Here is a 14434-nt window from a genome sequence, read left to right as displayed (position 1 = left end):
CCAACCTTTTGTTGTAATTCTATGTTTTATGTAGATATCTTTACAATTTTTGTTTTATGGCAACAGTAGAGAAACAGATTTTATTATGGCAGGGACTAAATTATGTTTCCAGTGTTCAGGGCTTTGACTCGGTACTCATCAACAACAGACTATCCTACTGCATATGATAAAGGGCCCTTGGTTATAATTTTCTTTTTCTTTTTGCCAGTCTTGGGGCTTGAACTCAGGGCCTGGGTTCTATCCCTGAGCCTTTCCATGCCCAAGGCTAGTGCTCTTCCATTTGAGCCACAGCATCACTTTCAGCTTTTTCTATTTATGTGGTGCTGAAGAATCAAACTCAGGGCTTTTTACATGCTAGGCAAGCACTCTACCACTAAGTTACACTCCCAGCTCCTGATTATAATTTTCAAACACAGCAGAACTACGAGTTTGCTAGGACATTACAAAAAGAAGATTGTATAGCAGATAATCTCACACTTACATTCCAACCTCACAACTCCATGCTTGTGTGAAAGTCACTCATCAACAGCAGCTCTTACCAATTCCCTTTAAGGTCCATGTAGATCATCGCATTCCAAAACTTGAAGCAACAAGAAAAAAAATAGCAACTATTTTTGTTTGGGATCTTGAAAATATGTATCTATCAAAAATTTCCAGTTAGAACTCAAATTTATTTTTTTCTTCTGTGATGTTGTCTATTAGTATCAGTATAATTCTTTAACTTGAGAGACAGTCAAGGAAAAAGTATAAAAGGGTGCTACTGAGTAACTCAACTACTCCGATTGCTTGTTGGGTCTACCCTGCTGTACATAGTCCCTTGTTCTGTTCCCACAACTTACATCATCTGAAGATGAAAATCTATGGCATACTTGCTTGTCAAAGAACCTACTCAAAATGTCCTAGGGTTTGGCCTGGAGTTGGTGTTGAACAAATGTTTCAAGCTAGTTCTGCTACTGACACCTTTTACCCTGTGTCCCTGTACAATGCCTGTATGTGTGTAGGTTTCTGGCTCTTTTTCAGAGTCTATGCCCTCCCTCCCTCCCTCCCTTTCATCCATCCTTCCTTCTTTCCTTCCTTCCCTCTTTTCTTCCTCCCTCCCTCCCTCCCTCTCCCCCTCCATGCCTCCCTTCCTTCATGTCATGGGGATTGAACACAGGGCCTGGGCCCTGTCCTTGAACAAAATAGCAATCTGCCATTTTGAGTCACAGTGCCACTTCCAGTTTTTTTCTGGTAGTTAATGGAGATAAGAATCTCATGGATTTTCCTGCCTGGGCTGACTTTGAACTGCAATCCTCAGATCTCAGCCTCCTGAGTGTCTAGGATTATAGCTGTAAGCCATCAGCACCCAGCTTCTTTTTAGATTCTTGACAGCAAGCTTGATGTCACATGCTAAAACGTATTTATTGATGGATAAATATAAGTTCCTCTAAAGTTTGTCCAGATAGAATTAAGGCTTTTGAAATGAGGGAAAAATGTTAGTTTTTCTTTCTTTTCTTTTCCCAAGAAACACTGTGAATAGTAGAGAAAAGGTGTTGTTTTTGTTTTGTTTTGTTTTTTCCAGTTGTGGGTCTTGAACTCTGGACCTGGGTACTGTCCCTAAACTTTTCAGCTCAAGGCTAGTGCTTAACCACTTGAGCCATAGCGCCATTTCCAGGTTTTGTTCATTGTAAGTCAATCCATTTGGCTATAAATTATATGCCCTATGAGGGGACATGATATACATTCCACACACCTGTGCAACCCTTTATTAAAGCAATAACCAAAATACAGGATGGATCACATGGTTTTAGTTTTTTTGTTACAGTAATATCAACTTATATTCATTTGTTTACATCTTAATCACCAGATTGACATTTCTTTCCTGGTACAATTTTTTTAATCTTGCCTTCTAATTTAACAAAGAACACCCAGAACTACCAAAATACAGTGGAACACAGGCGCAAACAGTTTTGATCATAACTCACTGATCATGGTTCTGTGGTGTAAGGAAGATGCCTTAGGAGGTTTTTTGTTATTGATTAAATTAACAATTTATGCCAGAGTATTCTTAGCAATACTTTCTATCTTTACATTCTCTAGCCTTGATTTTGATTGTAGCATTCTTAGTATTAGTTTCTCTGTAAGTTCCAGCTCTAAAAAGAACCTCATTTTAAAGATGATAATCATCCTCATGATGTTCTTACACAATAGTTAAAAGTTCAGTCCTTCAGAAAATAGAAACAGTTCAGTTTTATTTGATTATTTCCACTACCGTTGATTTGTTCAATCCAAATTTGTGAGTCACTACAGAAGCCAAAAAATAGAAAACAAACTTCCTGAAGGACTTTACAGTGAATAGTTGAGTGCAAAAGCAAACAATATCTTGAAGGTAATAGGTACTCAGAATATGTGTATGAATATATAATAAGGTTTGCTAGATATTCAAAGAGAACCAGTAAGTCAGTTTTAAAAGTAAGAAATAGAAATAGTAATTACTTAAGGGACTACCAAAGGACATGTGAGCTAGGTAGAATAGTGGAACTATGCTGAGAAAATAAGAGTATCTGAAATAGAAGTTAATGTTCCATTTTTCTTTCACTGAATGAAAACCCTGAAAGGAAATCCCAGTTTGCAGAACCACAGGGACTATCCTTTAAGAGTTTTAGCACTAGTACAATAATGGTATTTCAAACCACATACCAAAAGGTGAACTAATTTGCCTTTCTAAAAACTTCCTTCCCATGTTTGATGGGTCTTGCAGTCCCACTTGCAGATTTCTATCACTTACATGCCAAGTGTGCCTGTTCAGAACATACAAATATTCTCTGTGCCTCACATGTTTTTCACATGATACTGAGGTCAGCAGCTCTAGATCCCAGTGCATAACAGCTCATGCACGAGACTGAAAACACATTATCTGTCTAGGAAAATGATGTCTACCGCTATGTTAAGACTCATCCAGTCTTCCTACAAAGTTTTGCTTTCTTGCTTATTTCATGTTTGCCCTTCAAAAAGAAGTTTAAACAATATGACCTTTTGTAATTAAAGATGATGCAATAATAAAAATAAGGTAAAAAAAAGGAAAGAAGATTCCAGAATCCACTTGGTGGAACAGCAAGTGTTGTAGCCTTAGTTGGTACAAAGGAAAGTTCATACGCATCCAAAAAATTTGGATAGAAGACATGACACAATAATGCTTGTGATGTGTGAGAATGTTTAGATATTTCTAGACCCATTTCTAGACAGATCACATATATCACATTTGGTTCCTAGAAATTTTAGTCAAGTATTAGTATTACTTTTTGCCACATATGATGTACAAAAAGATGATCATAGCAGCAGATCTGCCCTGAAGATATGAAAATATAATATATAAAACAAAACCATTATAAATTACATAGATTTTTCCATATAAAATTCTTTTTATTTCCCATTTAGAATAAATACCATCCAAGTTTAATTAAACTAAATATGCACATATATCTGAAGAACTTTTAGAATTTCAAGGAAAAAAAGTTGCTGAGGATAGGACCAGAGTGATTCTGAAACCAGATTTTTTTTTAAAGAAATAACTTATGTAAGATCTAAAGGACACAGCTTGGGATTTAGTGTTAAACTTTAAAAACTGCCTGAGGAGTCCAAGCACAGTGCTCAGGCCCTCATTCCTTGACACTCCTTTGAATAGTCAGTTCATTTTAGTTTTTGAACAAAGTTGGCTGGAAGTCATGAGGTGGTCTGTACTTCCCATTCTAGCAGGAGTCTCATTTCCTAAAGATGTTGTGGGGTATGGGAAGAGATTCTTATCATAAGCCAAACTCTTTTAGGATGTCTATTGTTACATAAGAGCATTTTGATGCCTTAAAGAGGAGAGAATTTTGAAAGGTCTACATAATTTACCTCACTGCTGTTTAAAATAGCAAAACCAATTCAGAACTATTCTGTGGTCACACATTTCAACTCTTGCTTCCCTCTCCCCGCAATCCACACACTTTTATCTTATTATCCCTAATCAACATCTACACTGGAGTTTAGGTGGAATGAGAACAGAATGGAGAAAAAAAATTCACAAAGTATCAAAAAAGGTTTGCAATTCCCTTTTCTTGCTCTGGGCATTTAATTCAAAGATAAGAATTTTTTAACCAAACAATTGGAGAAGTTTCATATTCGAAGAGTTTGAGCGATCTACATAGATAAGCACTTTTGCAGAGAACCCAAAGGTAAGTCATGGTCCCTTAGATTGCTCATTACTAATTTTTTTATTTTTTTAGGTGACACTTGGGACAGATAGGAACAGCTAATTTCTTTTCAAAGAGATGTCTGGTTAAATACCATCATCTTGTACAGTTGCTTGTAATGTCCATTTTTATCATTCATGGATAAATAGGACTACCAAGGTCACTTCTAAATCTAAGTCCTACTACCCTCAACTTCAGAGGCTGTAAAAGTTTGGATCACAAAGCCAGGCACTGGTGGCAAAAACCTGTAAATCCTAGCTACTCTTGAGATCTGAGTATTGCCATTTGAAGTCAGCTTGGGCAGAGAAGTCAATGAGATTCTTATCTCCAGTTAACCACCAGAATACTGGAAGCCAAAGCTGTGGCTCAAAGTGGTAAGAGTGCAAACCTTGAACAGAAAATCTCAGGGACAGTGCCCAGGCCCTGAGTTGAAACCCCACAAATGACCAAAAATAAATTGGATCATAAAAACATCCAGTGTCATATACCCCTTCTGCTTTTGTGGTGCAGTAGGGACTGTCACAGTTTTCAAACTTCCCATAAAATGAAGTATTTGAGCTTGTAGTACTCAGTGAACCATGGAGTATTACGGGAAATCTGTCCGAGATCACTTCCTCAGATAGTGATAGTGAGAACTGAATATCTGTGTCTCTCTCCCATTGCTAAGTTACCATATAAACCCTGTCACACTTATCACACCAGTGTGATCTGCACCCTTACACCACTTACTTGTTCTTGCCAAAATTACATGTGAATTGTGCAAATGGTCTTAGTGGTTTTTTTTTTTTGGAGAGGTGGAGGGATTCTACAGTTGGTTTGAAATGCTATTACTTTTTTTTTTTAAAAAAACTGAGCTTCTTTGAGTGAGCAATGCTGTGTAACAATATTGGGGAGAAAGCAGAGATAGAAACAAAAAAATCTTTAAAGTGGTTGTGAAAAAGAGCAGAGATATTCACATCAATATGGCTCTCTGAGGGACTGAGACTGTTTAAAGATTTGAGTGCTTCGGTTTACAGATAGGGAAACTGAGGCACAGATTTGCCCACAGCCAGGCGGCTGGTGATTGGCACAGTAAGGAAGGCTTTGAATCTCTGCATGTCTAGTTTCATCTACTTTCTATAACATCACACTGCCTTGCATATCCTGCTGTCTTATGGGATGGGTTCATAATTTTGGCATAAATTTAATGGCATGGTTCTTTCTGCCTTCACACATCTTTCTTTCTGCATTTCAAGGGTCAATAAGTCAGCCTCTCAGGTTATGAAAGTGGACCTGGTTATGGACTTCACAGATCCTTCTACTGATGTCCTATCACATGTGTTAGTCTGGCAAGCCCTTCTGGGAAGCTGAATGTACAAACTGTAAGAAGTCATCAGTTGCTTCCAGGTAGAGATGGGGTCAGTATAGAATGATGTTACTTAAAGGTAAATCAGGAGGGCAGGGTGTACCTTCACACTTTAATCCTCTTTCTCCACACAGTAGATGAGTTCACCAAAAGGCTCTTAGAACCGGACAACTAAACACATTTTTATTTGACTATTAAAGTGCTATTCTGGGGCGAAGGTTTTCTCAGTTTCACAACAGCAGCTTCCATGGGGAACTTTAAAAAACAAAAAGCCCAAAACAGTACTGTATGAAAATAGACCTAGAGAATGAAAACCAAAACCCAAACTAAAGTGAATGAGCATAAAAACTACTTTGGAACATTACAAATGACTTCTGGCTATCAGCCCTGGATTTGGTGGCTGATACCAAAAAGCCTGTGAGGTAAGTTTTCAAGGAAAATGAAGGACAAAAATGGCAAAGAAGAGAAATCAGAAATATCAATTAGTATCACTATCATACCAACTATCCCATTATAAAGGAACAGTAAAGTTAATTTAAACTAGAAGAAAAGTGCAACAAACCCAGGTACGTGCATTTGCTATGGTAACAGACCTATAATTTTTAAAAGGAAAAGCAATGCAGTGTGCATTGGACAGGGCTCTTGAACTCAGAATCTTTTACAGTAAGTGGACTTTTTGCCTTTAAAGGACATCACCAATTAAGGGATTTGGCAGAGAACAGCCTCTAAAATTCTTATCACACGGACAGATACTTTCTGTCCCATATTATCGATTCTGCACCCTGATGTTTCTCACATCCTCTTCTACTGGGGAGATTCCAGTCATGTCAGCTGCACGCAGGTGTTTTCCCCTTGGAAAAATGGCATCACTCCTACCTAAGGGATGAGAGTCTCCTGGTAAGGCTTAGCGGCAAGTGCGTACTAATCTGTATGACAAGGAGCAGCTCCTGATTTTCTTGATATGCATAGCTTTTTGGAGTTGGTATTACACATGGCTTTCATAAATAATGCAGGTGTTTTCGTCATTTGTCACTGCTGGTTCTGTTGTCTCCATGTGAGCCGGGGGCAGTCCACGATCTGATACCTCCACGGGCGTGGGCTCTTCAGATGTCAGCTCAGTAGATGTGATGTCTGTGGAAGGCTCTCCTGTTTCTGGTGAGCGATCAGCCGATGGTTCTGTCTCCTCTTCATCTTTGACCTCTAACTGTGTCCCTTCTTGGTCATCGACATGATCTTTCGTGGCCTGGGGGTGCACGGACACCTTGATGGCAATCTGCTGGGGCTGTTCGTGCAGCGACGAGGCATCAGAGCCAGCTGTGGGAGAGTCACTTCGCTTCACAGAGTTGGGGATGGTGTAGACCTCATCCCTGTCTGTGGCCTCTTGGCCTTCTGGGGTATGTCTCACAAAATTCTGCCCCTGCTCCTCCAGCCCAACCACTTCCATGATCTCCTCCATCATGGTCCTGCAGTTCATGATGAGAGGAGGAAGAGGCACACTCCTGGCAAGCTCTTCCATGTAACGGGCAAATTCCATGGTTTTGAACTGGGTCACTTTGGCAAGCTCTAGCGTCTTGGCTGAGGTGATGATGGGGATGCGCTTGGCGATCTCAAAGGCCTTCTGCAGCTTCTCAGCACCTTCTGTCCTGAAGAAGTCGTTGATGGCTTTCTCGGTCTTCTTCAGGTGGCTGCTCATCATACACAGGCGGGTGATGTTGAGGATCATGACGATGGTGAAGGCCACGAGGCAGACAACCATGTAGTAGACGCCCATGTCTCCGGAGGTGAAGATGACTCTCAGTGTCACTGTGTTGTTCACAGTGCCATAGACGTTAGAAGCTACGCATGTGTATTTACCTCGGTCGGAGAAAGACACCTTGGTGATGTTCAGCAGGCCACCGTCGATCATTTGCCATTTTCCTATTGGAAGGAAGAGAACAGATTTCAACCAAGGACACAATGACCCCATTAGTCAAAACTTAAACGTCTTGGGCTGGGAGTCTGGTCTAGTGGTAGAGTGCTTGCCTAGCATGCACGAAGACCCGGGTTCGATTCCTTGGTACCACATACATAGAAAAAGCCGAAAGTGGGGCTGTGGCTCAAGTGGTAGAATGCTAACCCTGAGGAAAGCCCAATGCTCAGCCCCTGAGGTCAACTCCCAGGACTGGCAAAAAAAATAAAAGCAAAACAACAACAAAAAACTTATACCTCTTCTAACAGCAGGGACACCTAATTTTCCCGATGCCCTTTTCTTGTTATACACCAGGTGTGTGCACCACATTATTTGGCCATGGCAATCTCCTGTGAGAAAGTACTAATACTTCTCCCATTTACAGGAGGGAAAACTGAGGCACAGCAGAACACTATTCCCAAGGCCACCTGTTTTGAAGTAGTGATACTAGAAGACATATTTCTACTCTCAGGAGACTATTCATTTTCTTTGTTGTTTTCTGGCAGTGGGATCAAATGAGAAGTCTTATACACGTTAGGCAGGAGCCTACCACTGTTACACCCTCAGCCACAGGTTATATTGCTAACCAGCAAACCATACTGTACAACTCGATCATCTCATAGACAATGACAGAAATAATATGGGGGAAAATGTGCTTTTAAGGAAGAACTGTATAACTTGGATTTTTAAAAAAAATTAGCATCTACTAACGTGAGTAGCTTATGCCTGTGATCCTCACTTCTCAAGAGGTTGAGATCTGAGGATTGATGTTCAAAGTTAACCCGGGATGAAAAGTCTGCGAGACACTTATCTACAACTAATCACCAAAAACGAGGTGAAGCCATGGCTCCAATAGTAGAGTACCAGCCTTGCCTTGAGAAAAAAAGCCAAACCGAGCGCATGGGGGTCTGAGTACAAGCCCCAACCCAGTACCAGAACAGGCATCTGCTTTTCTAGCCTTGTGAGCAGTACTGTTGAGTAAGAATGCACTTTTATGAGGGAGTAGCATGCCTCTCAGAACATAATGCCTTTTATTTAGTAATCTTTTATTTAGTGTTTTATTTTTGTCTTCTTCCTTATTTTTTTGTATGAACATCTTTTATGGTCTTGGGAATAAAGGTCTCTGTCCAATGAACTTGAAATTCCTGGCTCAAGCCCCTGGAAAACATGATCCTGGGTTTCGTGCCAGGGTGTTGGGTCTGAGTCAAATGAAATCCTTCTACCCCTACTGTTCCCAGAAGAGTGAAGAGGCTCAAGGCCTGGCATCTTGGGACTTCTAAAAGCTCTCCATTCCCTCAGCCTACCAAAGGAACCGCATTTGTGAGTGGGGACAATTTAACATGGAGTTCCCTTTTAAGTATCTATTACCTCAGTGTATTTTACTTGTTTCTTCCCTTGGTGGTAGTGAATTTTATTTCTAATAAACAGTTTGATGCTTCCTCAAATCAGCACACCCTAAAAAACTCATTTCCCTCTTGAATACTTGTTTGTTAAATATGACATTTGAAATATGATATAAAATCAGTCTTAATAAAATCTTTCAAAAAAAATCTCAAGGGCACATATGACCAAGGTATCAGTGGACTGTGGGGTAAGAAAGATTCCTAAGTTCCACAGAAACTGAATCCTCACCAAAGCTGCCACTACTGCCACCACCACCTCCTTCCTCCTCCTCCTCTTCTTCCTCCTTCTCCTCCTCTTTTCTTCTTCTTCTTAAACTTGGTGCTCTGCCCCTAGAGTTACACCTCCAGACCTTTGTGCTTTAGGGTTTTTTTTCATATTAGGATCTCATGCTTCTTACTCAGGCAGGTTCGGCGAACATCTTTTGAGTCCTGTCTCCCAAGTAGTTAGGTCCATGGGTATAAGCCACTGTGCCTGGCTCCATGGACTTAAGAGGCTAGAGGGAGGTTATGTAGTACTTCCTGAGGCCATAACTTCCCTCACATGCTGGATGTGGTAAAAACCTGGCATGAAGCCTCCTCATACATGAGTTCCCATTCTTTTGCCTTCTGAAAGACCAGCAATGAAGAGTGGTTTCCAATATCCCTGAATAACCCTTTTGTAACAATTCAGCCTGTGTATTTCCCTCAAAGAATAGAAAACATTGGTCTGGAAAGTCTAATGTCTTGAATGTCTATACACAGGCAGACAGCACCAGGCCTGTCGTGGTCTCTCTGTTCAGATGGGACACAGCAAACCTTCTACCACTTCCATTCCCTCTGCGTGAGCTTCATCCGTCAGCAGCAGATTGATGGAAACATACAATAACCCAAAGTCAGGGAACTTGCTTGATCCATTTATTTTCCTGTAAATTTCATAAAGCAGACTAAAGCAGGCATAGGAAAAAATACCCCCATTGATAGAAAACTTATTCTATTGGAAGACACTAGATTCTAAAGACTTGGATTAGCCTTGCAGGAGTTTCTTAATCTTCTTTCTTCCTTCTTTTGTTGGAAATCACAGGAGAAAATGGAGTGAAGGTAGGAGAGAAGGTGAGGTTATCTGTATAAAGAATAATTCATTTACTTCTTCCCCACCCAGCCAGCCCTTTAAATGGAGAAAGTATTAGTCAACACCTAGTTGGAACCTTTCTATGCACTTGGCCTAGACGGAAAGCAGGACAGAATACTAAACTAAAACAGGTTAAACTGTAGCTGCATGGGAATGTCAATGCCAGGCACTGGATTTACATTCAGCTGCATCATGTTAATGCAAATAAAAACCTGAGACTGTTAGTAGCTAATGCCAAGTCAGTTCCATATGTAAGTATTTGGAAAGCAAGGAAAAGGAAGAAGGAAGAAAAGCAGATGGCCAGGCACTGGTGGCTTGTAATCCTAGCTACTCAGAAGGCTGAGATCTGAGGATTGTGGTTTGAAGCAAGACTGTGCAGGAAAGTCTATGAGACTCATCTCCAAACTATCAAAAAAGCCAGAAGTGGAGCTGTTACTCAAGACTTGAGCACAAAAGCTCAGGGACAATTCCCATGCTCCCAAGTTCAAGCCCAGGATTAGCACCAAAAAGAAAAAAGAGACAGATGTTTAACCATTACCCCCTGAATATAACCCAAAAGACCATTCCCCAGCACTCTTCCCATTTGTTCGCTTATTCGCCTCCTGTATCTCGCTCCGATTGTAGCTCTCCTCCCTTCCTTCTTCCACACTTCTTCCACAGCTGTCTTGTGAGGTGACACACATAGGAGGTGTTAGGCTAAAAGACTGACACATGCATTACTGTAAGACTAGAAGTGGCCCAGAAATCTGTCACAGCCTTCCCCCAGAAACTCCAAGCACAAGTCAGGTGAATATCTCCTCCCACATGTGGTTGCAAATGTTGTGGTGGCAACCTCTACTCTGCAAGGAGAAAAGCTAACAGATGTTGTTTCTGAGCTGTGCTATAGCTTGTGTGTGTGTCATGCTGTACAACAAAGCTGACATTTTTAGAAGGGCAACGATCTTTTAAATCCTGTTCACTCATTCAGTCAACAGATATCACTGAACAAATTGTCTGTGTTCCAGGCTCCACATTAGATGATGAGAATACAAAGATGAGTAAGAGCCAGTTTCTGACTTCAAAAATCATCCAGTCCCCACAGGGAAACAGACTCCAACAGACAGCTCCAGTCTTGCCTGCCAAGGGCAACGGCACGTGAGAAATGAGTAGGAAGAGACAGAAGGCTTCATAGAAGAGGCCAGCCAGCCGGAGACAGGTGCAGGTGGGAAGAAAGGAGTACAGAGCAGGGACTCTTAGGACCAGAGTGGGAGGGTAGAGGCAGGGAGCACAGGAGCAAGACAAAACAGTGTGAGCTGCCAGAGCTGACAAGCCATGGATAACACCAAGCAGTACTGGGATAGAGATAAGGCCAGGAATGCAGAGCCAGCCTACAAGAGGCTCCGAAAGGTGCAGACTTCATACCTTCTCCACTAGAGAATGGGAGCCACTTGTGCGTTTGCTCCACCTTTTTACCCGACTGTTCTCAGGCAGCTTTGCCTTATTTAACATCACAGGCCACAGGGCCTTCCTACCTGCTTCTTCTCTGCCCCGCATGCTTCTCCTGGCTCACACATTCTTGACCTAGTTCAGACCCTACCCTTGCATCTCATTTCATTCTTAGAGAAAGCCTCTGACCAGAATGAGGCAGAAGAGAAAACTTGAAAGCAGATATAGCTAACTATAGAAATATTTAAAATAATGATGTGGCCTTACTGGGATGTGACTGATCATATGAAAAGAATAAAAGATGAATCTCTATTATATGCGATGTATACAAATGTAAGTATATAAGAAGATATAAGTATAAAATTAAAAGTATAGAATTAATAAAGGACATAAAAAGAATTTTTACCACTCTGGGACAGGCAGGTTTTTCTAAGCATTAAAGAATTGCAGAAAAGGGCCGGGAGTTTGGCCTAGTGGTAGAGTGCTTGCCTAGCATGCACGAAGACCCGGATTCGATTCCTTGGTACCACATACATAGAAACAAGCTGGAAATGGTGCTAAGGCCCATGTGGTAGAGCTCTAGCCTTGAGAAAGTCCAAGGACATTGCTCAGGCCCTGAGATCAAGCCCAAGACGGGCAAAAAAAAAATGCAGAATGGGGCTGGCTGTTTGACTTAGTGGTAGAGTGCTTGCCTAACATGCACGAAGACCCAGGTTCATAGAAAAAGCTGGAAGTGGTGCTGAGGCTCAAGTGGTAGTGCTCTAGCCTTGAGGAAGACAAAGACAGTGTTCAGGCCCTGAGTTCAAGCCCTGGACTGGCAAAAAAAAATGCAGAAGTTATAAAGAACAACAGCAATGGATTACATTCTCCCAGCCCCTAAATTAAATTTATTTTCATGCTATAAAATATATTCTAAGCCAAGCGTGGTGGTTCACTCCTGTAATCCTAGTTTCTCAGGAGGCTGAGATCTGAGGATCAAGGTTCAAAAGCCAGTCCAGGCACAAAAGGACCTGAGACTCTAATCTCTGATTAACTTCTAGAAAAATGGGAAGTGGAGCTTGGATCAAGAGTAGGGTGGTAGCCTTGAGCTGAAGAGCTCAGGGAGAAGAGTTCAAGCCCCATGATCCACTATATATATATAGATATAGATATAGATATATATGATATGATATCTTTATTATATATATCATTAAAAAAAGTTAAAAACAAATGACTTGGCTGGGTGCTGGTGGCTCATTCCTGTAATCCTAGCTACTCAGGAGGCTGATATCTCAGCACTGCAGTTCAAAGCCAGTCTGGGCAGGAAAGTCCACAAGACTGAGCTCCAATTAATCACAAAAAAACAAAAATGGCACTGTGGTGCAAGTGGTAAAGTGCAAGTCTCAAGCCCAGGAGCAGTGCCCAGGCCCAGAGTTCAAGCCCTAGGACCATCCAAGAAAAGGACTGGGAGAAAATTCAAATGCTTAATGACTATAAAATATAAAACTCCTATAAATTAAGCAAGACAATACAAAAACTCAAAAGACAAGGAAAACAGGGCATGAACAGGAAACTCACAAACACAAGAATTGTGAATGATGTCCAAGTGGATAAAGTCCATATCAATAAACTGTAAAATGTAAAGAGATCAGTTATTCTTTAGTAGCTTATGCCTGTATTCCTAGCTACAGGTATCTGGAGGTTTACGGTTTCAAACTGACCCAGGTGGAAAAAAAAAATCCAAGAGACTCATCTCCAAAATAACCAGCAAAAAGCAAAGCTGGAGGCATGGTTTAAAGGGCAGGGTACAAGCTGGGCAAGCAAGCTAAGTAAGAGTGAGGCCCTGAGTTCAAGCTCAGTACTGTCAAAAATATTCAACACACATACACATATCATGAGATCAAAATAATGTCTTAAAACATAACTTTTACCTTTCCAGATTGTCAAAATGAAGAGGGGCACTGCTTCTGGTGATTACGTGCTGGGAGTGTGTGGAAAAATCCGACTCCAGCTATTGTGGAGAGGGGTTAGGTTGCCAATGCATTACGAAAGTCAATTTGGAAGCATCCATCAAAATTTAAACTGGATGTAACCTACGACCTACTTTTAGACTTCTTGAAATTCATTAAATCAGTCAAGCCTAGACCATCTGGGAAAACATTAATGAGTGCAATGAAATCAAGATAATTAAAAAAAAAATCTCCTCTTCAGAGTAATGTTTCCAGAGCTTTCCTCTCCTGCTGGTTGCCTCCAGGAGAAGCTGAAACAACATAGTCTCATTCCAGGAAGGCAAATGATCTGAGATTCACTGTGCTGGGCAGGGCGGCCTGTACACATAGTGGTATCAACAAGACAGGGCCAGCTCCACCTTCTTGCAAGGAGAACAGCAGCATTAAAGGACTATAGTTAATCCTGTAAACAGCAAGAAATGCTCTAGCATGGCCATGAAACCAACGTAGGAGTACCATCAGAACTATTACTCACACAAACAACTTCTGAGCAAATTATTCCTGCAGAGAGGTGAGCAGTGTCAACCCATCCAGGGACTGATAGGAAAAGCTCAACCCCTGCAAAGACTGCTTTTCCCCAAACCCCATGTTTACTGAAATTCTAACTCTTCCCAATCATCGCTGAGCATTAAAAATTAACACTGTACCCAAACACTAAGCTCTTACAACTTCCCACAAATTACTGATTCAAAGGAAAGGACATTTTCCCCCCTCAGGACATCCTTCTGTGAACACCAACTGATGCAGGGTACAATGAGTGGTGTAAACAGATTACAGATCTTCTAACAATCTCTCAGGCTTTCAATCTGCCAGAACAAGTATATGATGCTTTCTTGAAATCAACTTCAGATATTCAGGTGGTAAGAGTCCCAATTCGTGTAATTTATGCAAGCACTAACAGAACATTCTCTTCAATGACTCACTACTACACTGAATTGATACTCTTCAATATATGTATTTGTGAATATATGCATTTGTACCTATCCATGTGGTGCCTATTTTC

General features: G+C 41.0%; 1 protein-coding gene across 3 annotated transcripts in view; it reads right to left on the bottom strand.

The window, feature by feature from the left end:
- Window positions 1-1718: 1718 nt before the first annotated feature.
- Mfap3l (microfibril associated protein 3 like) overlaps window positions 1719-14434 on the bottom strand; it is a 39543-nt gene continuing 26827 nt past the window's right edge. For all 3 annotated transcript variants that reach the window (XM_090354198.1, XM_090354196.1, XM_090354197.1), the window contains exon 3: window positions 1719-7476. In XM_090354198.1, coding sequence (XP_090210324.1) covers window positions 6545-7476 — 932 coding nt within the window. In that variant the 3' untranslated portion in view covers window positions 1719-6544. The remainder of the gene's footprint in view (window positions 7477-14434) is intronic.

This window comes from Megascapheus bottae, chromosome 20 (genome assembly GCF_031878675.1).
Source record: "Megascapheus bottae isolate mThoBot1 chromosome 20, mThoBot2.hap1, whole genome shotgun sequence".
NCBI classification, from domain to species: domain Eukaryota; kingdom Metazoa; phylum Chordata; class Mammalia; order Rodentia; family Geomyidae; genus Megascapheus; species Megascapheus bottae.
This window is presented reverse-complemented; position numbering and strand designations above follow the sequence as displayed.